At 43.0% G+C, this 18,179-nt stretch overlaps 1 protein-coding gene across 1 annotated transcript in view; it reads right to left on the reverse strand.

Moving 5' to 3' along the window:
* Positions 1 to 18,179, reverse strand: part of Prtfdc1 (phosphoribosyl transferase domain containing 1) — an 89,536-nt gene that overhangs the window by 951 nt on the left and 70,406 nt on the right. The window contains 6 exon segments of the mRNA XM_021156313.1: positions 700 to 776; positions 2,439 to 2,485; positions 2,912 to 2,967; positions 2,969 to 2,995; positions 4,272 to 4,289; positions 14,582 to 14,647. Of these exon segments, the coding sequence (XP_021011972.1) occupies positions 700 to 776; positions 2,439 to 2,485; positions 2,912 to 2,967; positions 2,969 to 2,995; positions 4,272 to 4,289; positions 14,582 to 14,647 (291 nt within the window).

Raw genomic sequence — 18,179 nt, forward strand, 5'->3', positions numbered from 1 at the left:
TTTCCTTTCCTTTCCTTTCCTTTCCTTTCCTTTCCTTTCCTTTCCTTTCCTTTCCTTTCCTTTCCTTTCCTTTCCTTTCCTTTCCTTTCCTTTCCATTTTTGTTTGTTTGTTTCAAGACAGGATTTCTCTGTGTAGCCTTGGTTGTTCTGGAACTTGCTCTACAGAGACAAGGCTGGCCTTGAACTCACAGAGATCCATCTGCCTCTGCCTCCTGTGTGCTGGGCTTAAAAGCACACATCCCCACCACCTGGCTGGCTTTCTAGTTTCTAACAGTGAGACATTGGTTACTTTGAGTAAGATGCTTCCTCCGGATCACTTAGGGTTGATCAGGGTCGGATCATTGAGTACCGTGCTGGAGGGCTGTTTCTGTGTACTGAGGCAGCTTCCCCAAATTAACTCTTACAATGTCACTGTAATTCTAAGTGGTCAGATATCAGACACGGACATGAAATGGCTGTTTATGGTGATTGGCTGGGCATGTCAATAACTATGGAGAAAAATCAGAGTAGGTCATTTTCCTGCTTCCCCATTCTCATCACTTGTCTCCATGGTACCCTCCCCGTAGGGTTCTGGAAGAATTCACTGTAAGTCACAAAGTGCACCTGATCATTTTACTACTGTTTTTAGTACTTTGCTAAATTGATTCTAGTATTTAGCATTCTTGGGCAGAGGATTAGGGCTTAGTATGTAACACTTACATTAAGGTCTCATAAGTACTCACTGTAGTCTAAGGCATAGCCCATCACAAAGACATCTGGGACCTCAAATCCAGCATCTTACTAGAAAGACACAAACAAGAAAGTTCAGAGCGAGCATGTAAGCACGCGATCGCCATATCCTGCTGTGGCATTTAAACAGTGAGGCAGAAGACAGAAGGGAGAAGCAGTCTTCAGGACAAGCCCAGCAGGTGCCTGGGCCACAGTGACAGCTTGGGGACACAAAGCAAGCATGTGTGAGGAACAGACCTCCAGTGTTCAGAGTTGAGAAAAGGTTCAGGAGGCCCTAGTGGGTGACAAAGTGGGGATGCTAGCCACAGTGAGCTTGTTCAAAGGGAGCAGTATGCAATGTCACTGTGCCTAAGGAGATTCTCTTAAGAGCACAAAGGACCAAACAAATACAAAGCACCATGGCATGGCCATACAGAACCAGGTGTTCAGGCAGCAGCCACCAGGAAGCAATTCCCCCACCGTGTCATTGCCTTTGGTTGGTTGAAGGACTGGAAAGCAAAACTCGAGGGACAGGATGACAGGAAAAGAGCTTGTTTAGTGTGAGGAGAGACCAGGTACGGGTAATTTCCATGCTGGTCTGTGCAACGACAATGCAGGGGTCCTAATAGCACTTTATCTCCAATGAGGCCAGAATGAGAGGAAATGGATGTAAACACAGTGCAAGGTACTTGGGCTCACAATGAGAAGACTACTGAGAGGAGGAGGATGTCTATCAAACAGACAACGGTTCTCTTCCAGAGATCTTCAGGTAGAATCCATGTGTGGTCCAGTGGTTTTCAAACTTGCTTTGGTGTATGGGACTCTTGTAAGCTCATTTACTGCAGATCAATAGAAGAGAGATGTGTATGCCTAGTTACATGAACCTGCCCTTGGGGCAGCCTGTGAGCTGGGAGCATGAACAGCGATCTTCACGGTTACTACTATTTTTGGTTTTCACTTTTATTTCTGGTGTTTTTTTTTTTCCTTTTTCTGGTTTCTGGCTTTATTTCTGGTGTTTCCCCCCCCTTTTTCCTGAGACAGTGTTTCTCTACGTAGCTCTTGTCTGTCTGGGAACTCCCTCTTTAATCCAGGCTAGCCTTGAACTCAGAGATCTGCCTGCCTCTACCTCCTGAGTTCTGGAATTAAAGGTGTGTGCATAGAGTTCTGCTTGGTTGTGTTCTGGGGTACCAGATTATTGTTGGAGGGAGCAGGGAGATGCCACACTAAATGTGCAGGGTCTGGAAAGAGGTGGGAGAATCCTTCTAAAGCTTTGTAGTGCCACTTTGATTGGCAAAAATAGCTATCAGTCAGGGTTTCTGAATGTCTGAATCAGTCTCGGGACGTCTATCTCTATCCCAGAACTGATCAGCTACATAAAATGTAACAGAAGCCTTCAATGTACTGGGGTGTGGTGCACACCTGCAATCCCAGCACTGTGCAAGCTGAGAAAAGCTTCCTCTCAACATAGCTGAGTTGTATAGTAGCCCTAACTGATTCACATACCAGTGAGGTTCTTTAAAATACAGCAAAACAAACCCAAAGAAATCCAACATATAGAATGGAGTTGTTGTGAAAGATGCCAATATAAAGCAGTGGTCTCTCAAAGAGCTCCAGCCTCTTTCTCAAGGTGATGAAGATGAAGAATCTTGTAGGATTATCAGTCCCACATGAAACACCATCACCAGGAAACCCCCCAACCCCCCTTCCCCTTCAAGCCTTGCAACACTTACAGTCAGGTCTAAAGCTGTCGCTCCTGGCTGTCCTCTTCACCAATAAGCTGCCATCACAAAAAGAAAGTTACTCTAGTAAATTGGGATGTGAATTTGCAAAGAGAATTAAACACCATTACGGTGTGTGCTCCTCCTCAAGCCTATGGAGCGTCATCATCACCATGGCCTACTTTAACTCCTGCCTTTGCAGCTGAAGTATGGCACGGCCATGCTGGAGAGAAGGAAGTGTGCTGAACAACTGCTCAGGGCTTGCCCAGATGCTTGTGGGAGCACGTGGAGCAAGCAGGGCTCCTGTCCAAGGCCTTCCTCTCCCCTTTCTCTCTCAGGCTAGAAATCCAATGAGCTATTTGTCAGGGTGGTTAAACGATAGCATCCTAGGTACAGGGCTAATGGCTCAGAACAGTGCTCTGTGAGAAGAACCCTCTTGGTCTTGTTTTGAAGGACAGAAGATGGTGTTGTAGTGTCTGACTCACCTGGCTACCTTTACCATGTTGAGTTTATATTTCCCAATGCTGCTGAGCAGGGCTTGTCATGGTCCTCCCAGTCCCAACAACATCCTTTTCGAAAAGCAGACAAGTTCAACAAGGCAGTTTCGACAGCATAATGCTCTTTACATTTGCAGAGCTATTCCTTACTAATAAAATGCACATTACTTTCAAATGCCAACCAGTAGAAGTAAACACAGGAAGCAGAATAACTTATGATTTTATGGGCATTTTGTTTTGGAAGCTAGAGACTATGTTGGTGGATAAATTCTGTTCTTAAATCCTTCAGCTGCATTGAAGGATTCAGTTCAGCCTCTGGAGAGGATGCAGACCCTTTCTCATTGAAAGTGCCCAGGCTTCTGCATGCACAGTCAGGGACTAAATTTGGCCTGGAGGTTACATTTTACAATACAAGAGATACATGAATTTTCATGGACATGGGATGTACATCTGAATACACTGAATGGATAAATACCTCCTCAGCCTCCCTGCTCCTTAGGGGATGCCATGGCTGGGAAGCTAAATGTCTGGGCAGCAGCTGGTGACAGCCACGAGGACTGAGCTCCTCGGCTGCCGTGAGCACAGGGTCTCTGACTTTGATGAGCTGTGGATGCACAATTACACAGAATTGGCTGCTACAATTTATTGTCCTCCTGACAGAACTCAGCTGTCAGGAGCAGAGGATGACCACAACGGGTCTGAGTGAAGCCAGGGTCCAGTGACTCATTTGGCTGAAGGGTCTACTTGTGAGGTGTGTGAAGCCCAAACTGCACATACAGAAGGCCACACTGGCAAATGTGAGACTGAAGCCTGCAGACAACAAGATCCTTTGACCTTTGGGGGACTGAGACAGGTGTCTTGAGGGAGCAGGAACAGAACAACAAAAGACCTACTGCTATCAAAACCCCATAACTTTCCCTGGGATTGACATGTTCATTAACTGAATTTAAGATTTCTCAGGCTAGAGAATGGATTAAAAGCATTAGAGATCATTGGGTGAGGAGAGGTCTAGCCTTGCTTTACCTGTTAAATAAATAACTATATTGACTAGTTCTACAAGCGACTTTACTTTCCCTACAACTGTCTGGCATATAAATCCACATTAGAATGGGCTGAGAAGCACGTGAGATTGGCTATTAGACAGGACCAACTATCAAACAGTCATTGTAAAGGGTCGATTCTAAATTAAAGTCAGCGACTATAGTTGGCTTCTGTTTACCACGAGTTTAAGAGCCACACACAGTGAGGACTCAATACTTGGCCAATTTGATAAACAGGGCCAGCATTTTAAAACTCACCATTGGATTCTGGTACCTTCCAAACACAGAAAAGGAAAAGGCCTGCTAACCTCAACAATGAGGACATTCTGGAGGGAAATAAAGAACAAAAAAGCCCAACATTTCAGAATATGATTAAAGCAAACAAAGAAAGCAAGCCTGGGACACAGGATAACTGCAAGTTTTGCTTACCGTTAGAATTTCACAAGGTGCATTGCCAATCCTATGAGCCCAGACAATTAGAGTAGTGATTCTAAACCTGTGGGCCACAACCCCATTAGGTCCTTTTCACAGACCAAATGTATATCAAGTATTTACAGTATGATTCACAACAATAGCAAAATTACAGCTATGAAGTAGTAACAAAAATAATTTTATGGTTTGGAGTCAACGGAACATAAGAAACTGTACTAAGAGGTTAGCATTAGGAAAGTTGAGAACCACTGAATTGGCAGAAACCTAACTGTTCTAGACTCATTTTAATATCCCTGTGGAATTTCTTGATGTTGTAATTTTATTTTCTCTACTCAGGTTAGTAGCAAGCTCATGTCAGACCTTGTTGCCTCTTTGAAGGGACTATCCATACAATTATGATATCTCAATAGTGCCATGTCCCTCTGGCTCCCATCTTTGGGATAACAAGCTCACCAGGAAGGCCAGCCAACATAAACTACATCATTAATGGAGAATTGCTCAGCAGATGATCATATACTTAGCGGTGACAGCCCTATTCCTATGTAGCCATCTAAACCCCCCAGTGTATCTACCCAGAGGAAATAGGATGAGGGCATCCAAAGCATTGCAAGGGGCCTGCTGTGTCCTTTTCACTATTGTGGTCAGAGCCCTTGCTAGATGCTCACCAGGTATTCATCTCTTTCCCCCAAGAACACAAATTACGTTTTATCCCAATTTCTTGTTAGACAGCTTCTTCACCATGGACTCCAAACTTCACACAGTGGGGAGCTGTTTACTTTGTTTGCTGCGGTGCTCTCAGGTCTACTGTATTGCCTGCATGTGGAAACAACAATTGTTTTTAAAAAGAGTAATGACTATCAAGCTTATTAATAATTCATTAATCAACCAATTAATTGGATTAGTAGTAATATGCCAATGCTGTCCCATCAAATTATGACTATGTTAATATACCATTCCATTCACCAAGTGGGGAGAATATTCCTTGAAAGTAATGCACTTTTACGTTATGGTCTTAGACTTTTTTAGATTTATTTATTTACTTATGTGTTTATTTTTGTGTGTGCACATATGCACATGTGAAGGTCAGAAGACAAACTAGGGAGTGGCTTATCCTCTCCCACCATGTGCTATCTGGGGATTGAACTCAGACTATCAGGCTTTGGGGCAAATGCTGTAACCTGCTGGGGCATCTTGCCATGCCCATCTTTCTTTCAACCCTGATTAACTAACAGTGTAATATCAGATCACACTATAAAGTTCTTCTTTATATCTAATACAAAAGAGGTTTAACGAATACAAACGTTAAGAAGTCACCAACCCATCCAAAAACCATGATAAAGCTGTGTTTCCATGTCACACGTGGAGAAATGCCTTTCTGGAAGTGCTTTCTCTTAGGTAGGACACTCTTATTAAACCCATTTTTTAAAAGAATATTAGTTTTATTATTACGATAGAGGGCTATATTGTCTACTCTCAAAGCCCATGTGTCCTCTCGAGGGCACTGCATATTAATGTCATTGTGAGGGTCAGGCCACTGTGTCCCCTAAGACTCACACTGACAGGAGTCTCTTTAGCATTTTAATATGGCTTACTATATAGCCTTTGCCCTCACTCCACAGCACTTAACTTGGACATGTATTTTCAGTGTGACTGAGGTTTGACCAAGCCTGTTAGCTAACCAGGATGCTTAGAGAATGCTGTGGTTAATTGAATTTTCCTGTTCACAATCCCTTTTTGGTTCAATTGTGTAAACAAAAATTTCTTTCCAAAATATGTTAGTGTGCATCCTTATCTAATTAAGTAGCAAGTCCTGAAAAGGATTATGTTCCAGTCTCTCCCTCTCCTCCTCTCCCTCTCTTCTTCCATCCTCTACTCCCCAATTTAGAAACGATGTAAAAGAGACATCATCTTTAAAAAGATTAACCATAATTTTAAGACTGTAACTAGGTAGTGGGACTTGGATAGGTATCGATCTGAGATATATTGTCAAAATAATTCCAACATATTTTAAGCTTGACAGATGTTACGGAAGATGGCTCCTCCCACTTCGCATCTCCCATCTCCATGTGCTGCTGTAAGGGGAGGTCACTTGACCTCTGCACTGCTACGGAAGATGGCTCCTCCCACTTCACATCTCCTATCTCCTAGTTGCTGTAAGGGGCGGTCACCTGACCTCTGCTCTGTCTTCCTGGCGGGTGGGACTGCATTTCTCATATATGCTGCTACATTACATTTCTAAAAATATACACATTAAAACAACTTTTTTTTTTGCAAGGCTGAGATTGAGTGGCATGCATGCCGACAAATGTTCTAGCCTCAGTCTGATATATTTTCTAACACGTTTTATATAGCTAATTTGGTTTTTAAATGTATTCAAAACATATTTGAAAACAGAAAATCTGAAGATTTTCTCTCTTCACTTCACCTTCCTTCCTCTTTCCCCAAAAACATACTAGGTAAGCAAGTAGTCTACCAACAAGCCTTGAACTTTGCCTAACTTTTGATGCACATTTAACTTTAAAGATTTTAAATATATTTGTGTGTGCTTTTAAAAAGGATTAAAATAAAAATACAGTATAATTAAATACAGTACCATTCTCTATTTTATACAACCAAAATCTCACATCTATCAAAAGTGATAAATTCTTAGTATAACATAAAGCCAACTACATATTCAAATTTTCCCAATTGTACTTTAAAAGGCCTTTGTAATTTCTCTGTTCAACCTAAGACTAGACATTGGATTCTACTGTATTTTGAATGTATTCTCCAGAGTTCCTGAATTGGAAAATTAGCACTAATAAACATTAACATGGGGCCCAATAAAAGACAATCCAGACATGTGTTCTGCCCCCATTACAATGGGTTAGTTGCTTTAATAGCAGATTGTTATAACAGTGACCTAGGTCCCCTTCAATCTCTCATCTCTCTCCCTTATCTTTCCACTTTCTACCATGGGACAATACAGCATGAAGGAAGAAGGTATAGAAGATGGAATTGTTTCAGCCTTGGAAGCATTTGTGTTAGTATCTAAGGGAACCAACCCTTGGGTTTCCATGCACCAAGATTAGACTCAAGGGCTCAGAGACAAATAGTAGCCCTTGTTCCTATGGTTAACACAGAACTCTGACTGATAGGAAAAGGTGATCCAGAAGGCTTGTGCGCCAGCTATGGTGGTGGTGCACACGTAAGCAGAGTGCCTAGGAAGGCAGAGGTGGGGAGATCATAAGTTCTAGGTCAGCCTGGGTTATATATCAAGACTCTGAAAGGAAGGAAGGGAGGGAGGAAGAAAGGAAGAAAGGAAGGAAGGAAGGAAAGAAGGAAGGAAGGAAGGAAGGAAGGAAGGAAGGAAGGAAGGAAGGAAGGAAAGAGATGGGGAAGAAAAGGAGAGAACTCTGTGGGATAAATGAATAATATTGGCCCATCTCTCTCACTTTCTGTAGCTCATTTTACTCATGAGACACCAACTCCACCTATCTTTAAGGATCTGCAGTTCTTCCTTAACCAACCTTTTGTTACAGTCTACTGCTTTTAATTTGCACTGAGCAGTCTACTAAGATTCCCACTTTTTGAGTGGGCAATGCTGGGGATTTTTTTTTTTTTTTGGAACACTCTGTGCCTCCAAAACACTTCCCATCTGATAACCATGATCGCTGAATCTGAGATGTTTGCCAATTACTGTCTTAGTCATCTCCTCACACCTAGCTCACTTCCTCCCAGGGAGCCAGTAAAAGTCTGCGGGGGCTGTAGGCAAAAATTCTATAGGGACTCTCTAGACTCCAGTGTGTTGTCTTGCTGCTATTCTGAGGTCTGAGCAAAGCCCAACACATCAAGTTTTCCCAATGAAAGAGGCAAGAAGGTAGAGAAGAATTATACAAATACAAACGATTTTCTTAAATTGGCTATTCCTACTTTTAACCTTTGAAAACACAAAGCAATCAGCCGCAGCAATGGGGTTTTATGGGTGTGGTCACTCTCAGCGAGATTGGCTTGGCTAAGATGGGCTGGATGGTGGTGGTTGTTGGCTGTGAGGAGGAGTGTGAGTATAAATCCGAAAGGAATGTTGCTCAGCATTTTATTTTATGTAATAACTCACAGAATTGCTAGAGTCATCTATCAGTGGCCATTTCTATGATTGTTCTCAGCCTAGTCAGGGGCAATAAAATGGAATGATTTAAGTTAAGGCAGCCAGTGGTGGTAGTGGTGAGGATTTGGCAAGTTTTAATTCTGGCATTTGATTAGAACCTTATTTGGGGGTGGGGTGCTCATCTCCTGAAATCTTGCACAGAACCTGCCCCGCTGTGTAACTTCACTGCCAGATCTGGGCCTGCTTGCCTGACTTTGAGTTTTACTCAAGCCTTTCAGGGATTTCTCTTGGACATGAATAGAATCCTCCTGCTTTAATGGATACACACATTTTTATGAAGTGCCAGGATTAAATCAACTTGAGAAAAAAAAATCAGAGTGAGAGTGTGTTTTGCAGACAGCTTAACTACAGTGAGTAATGCTTTTAAGCACAGAGAGCCCACTGCACAGAACTGTTGAGGGCCCATCGTATTCAACAGCACCCACCTATTTAGAGCCATGACTCAGCCAGCCTCCCCTGAAAGTGAAAGAAGGCAGCAGAGAAAGGTTGGGGGTGGGGAGAGAAAGATGAGAATCTTTATCTTAGTCGAACTCCAACACCTTCAGTGAACCTCAGAGGTTCCAGGGCTGTTGGTTACAAACACTGCACAGTGGAACAGGGGGAGCTGTTTCCTTGTGCTTTCTGAGGCTCTTCTTTTCATAAAACTCTGTAAGAACCATTTCTGTGGCTCCCTCTTCATTTTGGCTGCAGCCCTTGTCTTCCAGGTTTTCGTACACAGGCAAATGCTCCAGATGGTTCAGGTCCCCTCTCCCCTCCTGCACGTCCTTCCTTCCACTATGTGTCACGTCCATCCTATTTTTTAAAATTCATATTAAATACATAAAATTTAAAGTTGTTTGACTGAATTTTGTACAACATACCATGATTATATTCTTTTTCCTGAAATGGCTCTGCCTAAACACAGCAAGTTCATCTCTTTATTGACACAATCATTCTACTTGATAAACCCAACTCAACTAAATTTTCAGCTATTTTATTATTTTCTTGTTTGGTTCCTGACTTCTTTCCTTAGTCATGCAGGTCCAGCCCTGTCAAGTTTCCTTACTTTCCTCCCCAATTCTAGGTCTAATTCTCTTCTGTGTTACTCCCACACCCTCACCTTCTCCCTAAGATCATTACAATCCCAAGAATCATCATCACCTACTCTTTCCTCTTCTCCCTCTCTTTCTTCTTGTTTTGTACAAAAAAAGGGGGGATTTGTGGAAAGACTCAGGGAGCTATTCTTGAGGTGCTCAACACTGAATGAGAGAAGCCATGTCCAAATTCCTGGTAGGGTAGTGATATGAAGAAATGCAAATTTATTGACTGAACCGGTGGATTGCATGGTAAGTATATATATGAGAAAGAGGAAGTTAGATAATGACCTGCAACAACCCTGCCACCCTCTGCAGATATTTATTATAGTTTGGATTCCTCTATAACCACTAAAACAAGAACCAAGTAAGTGCTGAGTACTTTCTTCTCTTAAGCTTGTTCCCCATCACGCATCTGCTTATTGGATTTCTTTGTCATCTTGACGATTCTTCTTGGACAGACAAGACTGAACACATGACGGAAGCATGCCATAGAGCCGGCTATTGTGGGTTGAATATAAACTGTCCTTCCCAAAGGCTCCCATGTTGAAGGCTTTGTACCCAGGTGATGCTACTACTGCCAGATGACAGTGGCTCAACGACCTAACTTCATGACTCTGCTATTTGGAAGTAGTGGCTGGGGCATGTTTTTGATATGTGATTTATGTCCAGTTTGGTAGGCGCCCCACCCCCAGCCTCTCCTGGTCAGCAAGGTGGACACACCTTCCCTTCCCCAATTTCTTTCTCTCATGATGTTCTGACTTGCCACAGGCCTGGTGTCAAATGGCCATTCGAGGTCCCTGAAACGCTAAGCCAAAATGAACCTTTCCTCTTTTTAGTTGTTTTTTTCAGGTATTTTGTTACAGTGCTACAAAGTTTGAGTAACACAATGTCCTTATTTTATAAGGAAAAGTACATCCCTAAAGTTAAATGAAAAATTTTCTTTCCTTTTTTCCCCACTAGTGCTGGCCATTCAATCCAGGGTCTTGTGAATGTGAGCTAGGCAAGCACTCTGTCCACCACTGCTCCAGGCAAGCACTCTACCCACCACTGCTACACCCCAGCTGCAGTCTTTTTCTCTCCCACCCTTAGCCATGCAGGATTCACTTCCGCCATCTTCCTTTTTGTTTCCTCAATACTGAAGCTTTCCCTTCTCTTGGACACTCTGCATCTTCCCACTCCAGCCCTAACTGGAATCAGCTGCTCTGACATAGCCTTTCATTGTCACCCTCATTAGCTTTTGTTGCCCTCCAAACTATCCTCTGTGAAGCACCAAATGTATTTGGTTTTTGGATCCCATCACTCACCACCAGAAGCCAAGCCAAATTGGCATGGATTTAACATTTCCCCCTATGTCCTTGCTTGAGACTGACTGAGACCACCTCTCTGACTCCTATATCAGCTGATGCACTCACTGCTAATCCAGTATCTACTCTAACCTGTGCTGGAGCAGTGGAGCAGGCTGTGTACGATGCTAGGTTGAGGTGGTGAACACAGTGGTCCCTGACTACTTTACACCGATTTTCTTGGCGGGGGCGGGGGGGGAGGGGGGCGGGGAGGGGGGAAAAACAGGCCCGTAAGTAAGTGCTAAACTGTGAAATGTAGAAAGGGCTCCAAGGGAGTTGGGCTCACATACAGATTTACACTGGAGCTGCAGGAAGGTAGGGGAGCAGGCCTAGGCTCTCATTCCTGACAGCTACACAGAGAAGCTATGCTGTACAGAGAGGACATTGTGACTGAGTATCCAGAGAGGAAAGCATATTCCAAGAAGGAGGCTGGCAAGAAAGGCTTAGTTAGTGAGAGTGCAGTGCCATGAGACCAATAAAGTGTGACATTGTGGTAGAGATGCCAGCTGGATCAGGCAGGATTTACTGCAGTCAGGAACTTGGATCATACTTAAAGAGCATTGGGGGAGAACTTGCTAGGTAAACCACAAACACTTAATTATATTTTAAGGTCAGGTAATCAATGAATAAATTTTTAGAGTAAGTATGCCCAAAATACCACACAAGGCACAGTTAGAGTAAATATATTTACTACGTACTTATACTGAACATCTAGTCAATATATGAAGTTCAAATTTGACTGGGCTCCTGGGTTTTTGTTTTGTTTTTGTTAAGTCTGGCAACTGCTAATTAGGAGGCCACTGAAAGGTTTCAATTGGCAAGTGGTTTAACCCAATTTGTATTTTTAAGAAGACCCCTTGGCAGTTTTGTGGAGAGTGGTTTAAAGGTTAGCAAGAGTCAGCTGAAGGCTGAAGTTCAGCAAGTTGCGCTCAGAGGGAAGTTCAGTGGCACGACAATGGCAACTCTTAGAAAGGAAAACATTTAATCCGGGCTGGCATACATTCTAAAGGTTTCATCCATTATCATCATGCGGGGAAGCACAGAAGGCAGGCAGACTTGGTGCTGGGGAAGGAAGCTGAGAGTTCTAGATCGTGATCCGCGGGTAGCCGAAGGAGACTGTGTGCTACACTTGATATAGCTTGAGCGTAGGAGACCTCAAAGCCCATCTCCATAGTGACAAACTTCCTCCAACAAGGTCACGCCTACTCCAACAAGGCCAGACCTCCTAACAGTGCCACTCCCCGTGGGCCAAGCATTCAAACACATGAGCCTATGGGGGCCATTCCTGTTCAAAGAACCACAAGGGGTGTCCAGTGCCTTGTAAACCTTGAATTAGAAGAGACCACTTAGGAGGTTGCAAAGGTAGATTGTAACTCAAGAGCTCTGGTGTGGTTCCTGAGATTCTGCATTTCTAATAAGCTCCTAGAAATCATGTCGATAAACGATATATAGCCCCAGGGACACATTAAGCTTCATCCCTGTTTTTAAAAGTAAATTTTTATGGGAACACATTCATTCGCTTCAGTATCACCTCTGGTTGCTCTCAAGCTACAACAGAGTCAAATAGCTGCAACAGTTAGTCCACACTGTCTAAAATAGTTATATTTGACTCTTTATAGAAAAACTTGCCTGCCTAGACTATACTTTGAGTAGCAAGGGTCAAGAGTTGGAAGACAGCCAGGGAGGTAAAATGTAGATAAATATCCTGACTAGCTGAAGGTGTATGAGGTCTGGGAGGTGGTCTGCCCTGGCTCATCTAGCCTTGCCCTCTTCTGGGAGCTAGGCACTTGAACTTCAGTCTTCAAAATCAAGTTGGTATATTAGTTGCTGAGTGGCTAGTCATTGTTGATTCATCTTAGAAGTTCTTGGCCCAAGGACTTCTACTTTGTACCTATTTAAACATGCAGAACTGTGTGTCTCCACAAACAGGGGGATATAGATATACCTAGATAGCACCGGGTAATCTGAAGGAAATTGTCTTGTCAGCAGCGAGTTAATGTTGCCTCCTGCTTGTATTTGCTCATGCTTAGTGGCCCACCTTCTCCCATGAATGCACACATACTAGGGTCTCTCTGATTTACAGCAGGAGACACCAAAGCCAAGCCTTGCCATTCCTTCTGCTTGCTCCAACACCGGTAAGTAGCCACCCCTCCTCAACCCCCCACGGTGTCTGAATGGCATACCTCTATGTGTTGTCTATGAGGGAAATCACTTCAGAATAAACTGGTAAAGTAGAAGAGGGGAAGCCTAATAGGAACCCTCTCAGACTTGTCATTTTGATGGTCCTCTCAGTAAAGGCACAGGCAAGATCTGGCCCTTGTGGAGTAGTAACTGTATAGAAAGGACTAAGCTAAAATGACTTTAAAGAACCCTTTCAGGGTGTTAAAAGCTATGGATTTCAGGACATTGCTGCAAGTGTTTTCGCCTTCCTAGGCTATTTTCTGCTGTAGTGTAGTGATGTCAAATGATGCCTAGTAATATGTTAACATTAACAAGTTCAATGCAGTTGCCATAGAATAAGACTTACTATCCCTGGAACCCAATAAGCTGTCTTCATCAGAAGCAGAAACTGTTTTCTAGTCAGAGTCTATGCCTCTCATAGCACTCCAAACATTAGGATATGTATTTTTATTTAATGCAGCTGCTGTTCTGTTTTCCCCCATCTCAGGACTGTGTAGCAGTAAGAACTGCCATGGATGAGCCATGGATTAGAGATTCAACACGTGTAATAGACTGGTACACTCTGCTTAGAAAGCTGAAGGTGTTTGTGGGTGATAAACACAGTATTGGCCAGGATAGGTGGACATAAATGAATTCTGCGGTTGATGGTTGCTGTCATCCTTTCCAGAAAATCTGTATTTCAAGTCACACTCCACCAAGATCTTCTGCTTGTAAAGTAGCCCTCCCTGGGAATCCTAAAATTGTGTTAGATCCAAATAGTCCTCTCAGTTCATAATTAGTCCAGGACAAGCTTGGAACTCCAAATTAAAACAGGATATTCCACCCCCCAAATCTAGTAGGTTTCATTTTCTTTCTCTTCACCCCCCTCTCTTCCTCCCTCCCTTCATCATTCTCTCTCTCTCTCTCTCTCTCTCTCTCTCTCTCTCTCTCTCTCTCCTCTCTCTCTCTCTCTCTCTCCCTCTGTCTCTGTCTCTGTCTCTGATATGTTAGCTCTTCAGCAAAGGGTTAATAACTGTGCTCTTAAGAAGTGGCCCCCATACCATGCTGCACATATCAATAAACCCGTTTAAAGGTCTTACCACAGTGCCTGCTGCAAAGTGACAGACACAGAAGAGCAGACAAAAGAGAAAGCTTGTTTTGGGGTGGGGGTGCCTACAAAGCAAGTAGAAAAGAAGCCAGTAATGTCCGGGGGGGGGGGTTGTTGTCTGAAATAAGGCTGGACTTGGGAGCTGGGAGGCTTTGGTCTGCAGCACGTCCTAGAAGCTTTCTCCAGGCAGTGTTTTGGACAGGAGAAATCAGTAAAGGGCCTCACACATCTATTTGCATGAATTAGCAAACATGGGAGAGCTTTTAAAATACATTTGGAGCTCTAGCCTGACATGAAGGTCACATAGATGTCCCCAGAAGTGTATGCCTACTGAGAAGTTACATTAACAAACCTTTCTAGCCAGCAGTGAAAGATCCTCGCCTCCAATGATCTGCATCTCACCCATGGACCAATCATTCTACAGAAAGGAGTGGAGGAGGGGGAAGAAAAGGAAGACAATGATTTTAGTGCACAAGAGAACCTTAAAAGCACATTTTCCCATCTCTTTGGCTAATGTCTAGATTGTGCCTTGCAAATTCAGCACACATAGCTAGCAAGGGCTCATGGTTGCCTATGGTTACCAAGAGCCACTTTCCTGCAGGCTCTTGAGACAAAGCCAGCTAATGACTGGCTGGTGGGGAAAGTCTGGGGAGGGGGGATGGACAGAAGGAGAGAGGCTAGACAAACTTAATATACCATAGAAGATACCTATCCTGAGGCAGACAAATAAGAAAAGACACACACTCAGTAAAGACTTTACTGAGGAGAGGGAGCTGGGGGGCCATGAGTGACTTCCAATAAGCTTTCTTCGAGGAGAACAATCAAATTCAGCCCTCGTCTATTTTTTTGTCATTGTAAACTCAGCCCCTTATCTGATGACAAGAATAATCCCAACAGACCATAGGGGAAGAAAAATTTGGTCTTCTGACATGTGCGAGCAAACCTTCTGTTGTTCCCAGAATATGAGAACCAGAGAGATTAGTTTTTTAAATCCAAATCTTCTAAAAGTGAGCTTATCATTCATATTTTCAGTGTTTAAATATCGAGCATTACTGTGTCCTAAGAAAGAGTTGAAAAGCAAGGAAGCAAGGAAGCACACAAACAAACAGGCAAACACTCATTCTTAAAGTGCACCTTTTGAGAATCACTTGGGGACAAAATGGAAGTTGAACTTGGCCTCTGTCTAATGACCGGTGCACACTAGAGGAACTCAAGCAGACAGACTCAGCCAGTCTGCTCATGACCAAGGCAAGAATGTGGTGATGTTGCAATGCCTTGATCCAATAGATAAACCTGAGAAGTCGGTCGTTGTCTAGTGTGCTGTGCTGAAGCAGGAGGTGCTGCAGCTGAAACAGAACAGCTGGCCTCAGCTACGCAGACTAGCTACGCAGACGACTATTCTCATGCCAGTCTAGCAGCCCCTTGTTTTGAAAGGTTTCCCTATTCTGGAAATGCTCATCCCAAAGGGTCAGGCAGGTCCAGGGGTTCGCAGTGTAGAGAAAACAGCTGGAGGCTACTTCCAGCCTTAGCATTTCAGGTCCCTCAAGCTAGTTCCTGGAAGAATTTCCTTGAACTGGGTTGAGTTGGATTCTGCTGCCTACAGGTAGGAATCTCTTTTAGGGTACAGAATTACTTTGTCAGTATTCACATCTTTTTTTTTTGTTTTGTTTTTGTTTTGTTTTGGTTTGTTTGTTTGTTTGTTTGTTTTGTGAGACAGGGTTTCTCTGTATAGCCCTGGCTATCCTGGAACTGACTCTCAGGCCAGCCTAAGCATAACGAGTTCCAGGATGGTCAGAGCTACCTAGAAAGACCCAGTCTTTAAAAACCAAAATAATTAAATAAGTGAATGTGTCACTTGTTCTTGCTTAAGCATTTCCCCCTAGAGCAACATTGGAGTGAGAGTCTGAAGGTGAACCCTTAAATTAGACAGTCTTACCCTTGAAAGAGAAGAGCACCGGATACCCAGATTTCTAGGCTGTTTTTGTACAGAAGACAATCATACTCACAAGCCAATCTGGTAGACACTAAGAACTTTGAAAAAAAAATGTGAAGGAGGGCTGAAGAGTCATCTCAGTGGAGAACCGCTTTTTCGACCCTCCTAGAGGACCCGTGTTCTATTCTCAGACCACCCCTTCAGAAGGCGATGTTAGTAGTTCCAGAGGATCCGACACCCTCTGTGGCCTCCAGTGGGTAACTGCACTCACGTGGCATACACACACACACACACACACACACACACATCCATCAAAATTTTAAGAAATTGTTGTCTAGGGAGAATGCTTTCTATCACCCTCAGGGGCACTGAGACACACGGCTCAACATGGAAAGATATGTATATTAGAGTCAGCTAAGGTGTAACCAGCTTTAGTTATAACTTTAAGGTCAGGGATATACATAGCTGTATGCAACTGCTAACAACAAAGCAAGTGAGACTAACGGCTCAGAGTTCATTGTGAAACAATTCTGTTATTACACCCACCCTACTGAATATTTATCTTTATCCTATTGGTTTTGTATTTGTTTTTTTTTTAAACAACAACCACAACAATCACAGACCATCAGAAAATTAAATACTGTGCTCAAAGTCACACAGCATGCTAGCAAGAGATTTTCATTTACAAAGGCCTTTCTTAGTCCAAGTTTCTAAATATGTTTTTAATATTAAATTTGTTCTTAACTCATCTCGAAGTATAGCTTCCAAGTGTGTATATAGTCAGTTATCCCAACACCCTTTACTGAATTGTTTATTTCACTCCCTATTGGCTAGAAATGCCAATTAAAAAAATCATAATTTTTTATCTTCATATGTAAGGGTCAGTTTCTACATTTAGAATTAATTAATTAATTAATCTGATATGCTCAACTATTTAATTTGACTTTCCAATTAGTTATAAATAGGAAATTAGCCTTTCCTAATATTAAAACTTTATTCTTATAATTTTCACAGTTTTTAAAAGTCTTAATATTAGTTGTAAGTGATATTTTTATATTCTCTGGCTAGCCTATATAACAGACACACAGTCCTGATATTGTATTTACAAGCTGTTAGCCTAGATTGGGCTGTTTTTGAGTGATTTTAACTTATATTCCAGCCATATGTCCCTTGTTACTTGCTGTTTGTTACCTATGTCTACTGGCTACAGGCTCATGGTCCATCTCCTTTCATGGCGGTTTCCTCCTCGCTTTGTCTCCTCCTTTCTCGCTTAGCCTTTCCTGAGAGCCCACACAGGATCCTCAAGTCCCGCCTTTCTCTCTTCCTACTGTCCAATCACAGGTGTACATGAAAACTTGCTCTTCTAGGGACAGCCAGATCTTGGGATACAGAATTTAGCATTTGAATACATTGTAGCACAAAGCCAACCCCAAAATCTAGTAGGGTTTTAATTTTTTTATTTCTATTTTATGTTTTGGCTATTTTCGTTCTTGCTCTGTCTCCTTCCAGTGGGTTGTTTTGAAGATCAAATGGATTGATTGACATGGAACACTGGGAATGGAGAACAGCATGTGGCCCGCCTTTGGTCCATCAAACACTTGCTGTTATTGTTTGGATGACAAGCACCCCAGCACTGCCACCATGTTAACAGTGTGGTCTCCAGTTTGGAGGCACTGGGAGGTAAACCCTTTAAGGGCTTAGCAGCAAAAAAAACCAAAACGTGTTGCTGGGGGCTTGTTCTTGAAAGTGATGCTGGCACCATGAGCCTTCCTCCTACTCCATCTTTCATTTCCCGGTCGGCCACGGCGTCAGTAGCATGGCCCCTGTGCTCTCTCCATGATGTTGCTGCCTCACCACAGGTCCAAAAGCAACGGAGCAAATCAATCACCTACTGAAACCTCCAGAACCAAGAGCCAACACACACTTGGCTCATTTCTAAGTTGGTTTTCTCAGGTATTTGTTACAATGGTGGAAAGCTGATGGAATGTAAACTTCATTATCTTTTTTTTTTTTTTTT

The sequence above is a fragment of the Mus caroli genome, chromosome 2 (assembly GCF_900094665.2).
Source record: "Mus caroli chromosome 2, CAROLI_EIJ_v1.1, whole genome shotgun sequence".
Classification (NCBI taxonomy): Eukaryota; Metazoa; Chordata; class Mammalia; order Rodentia; family Muridae; genus Mus; species Mus caroli.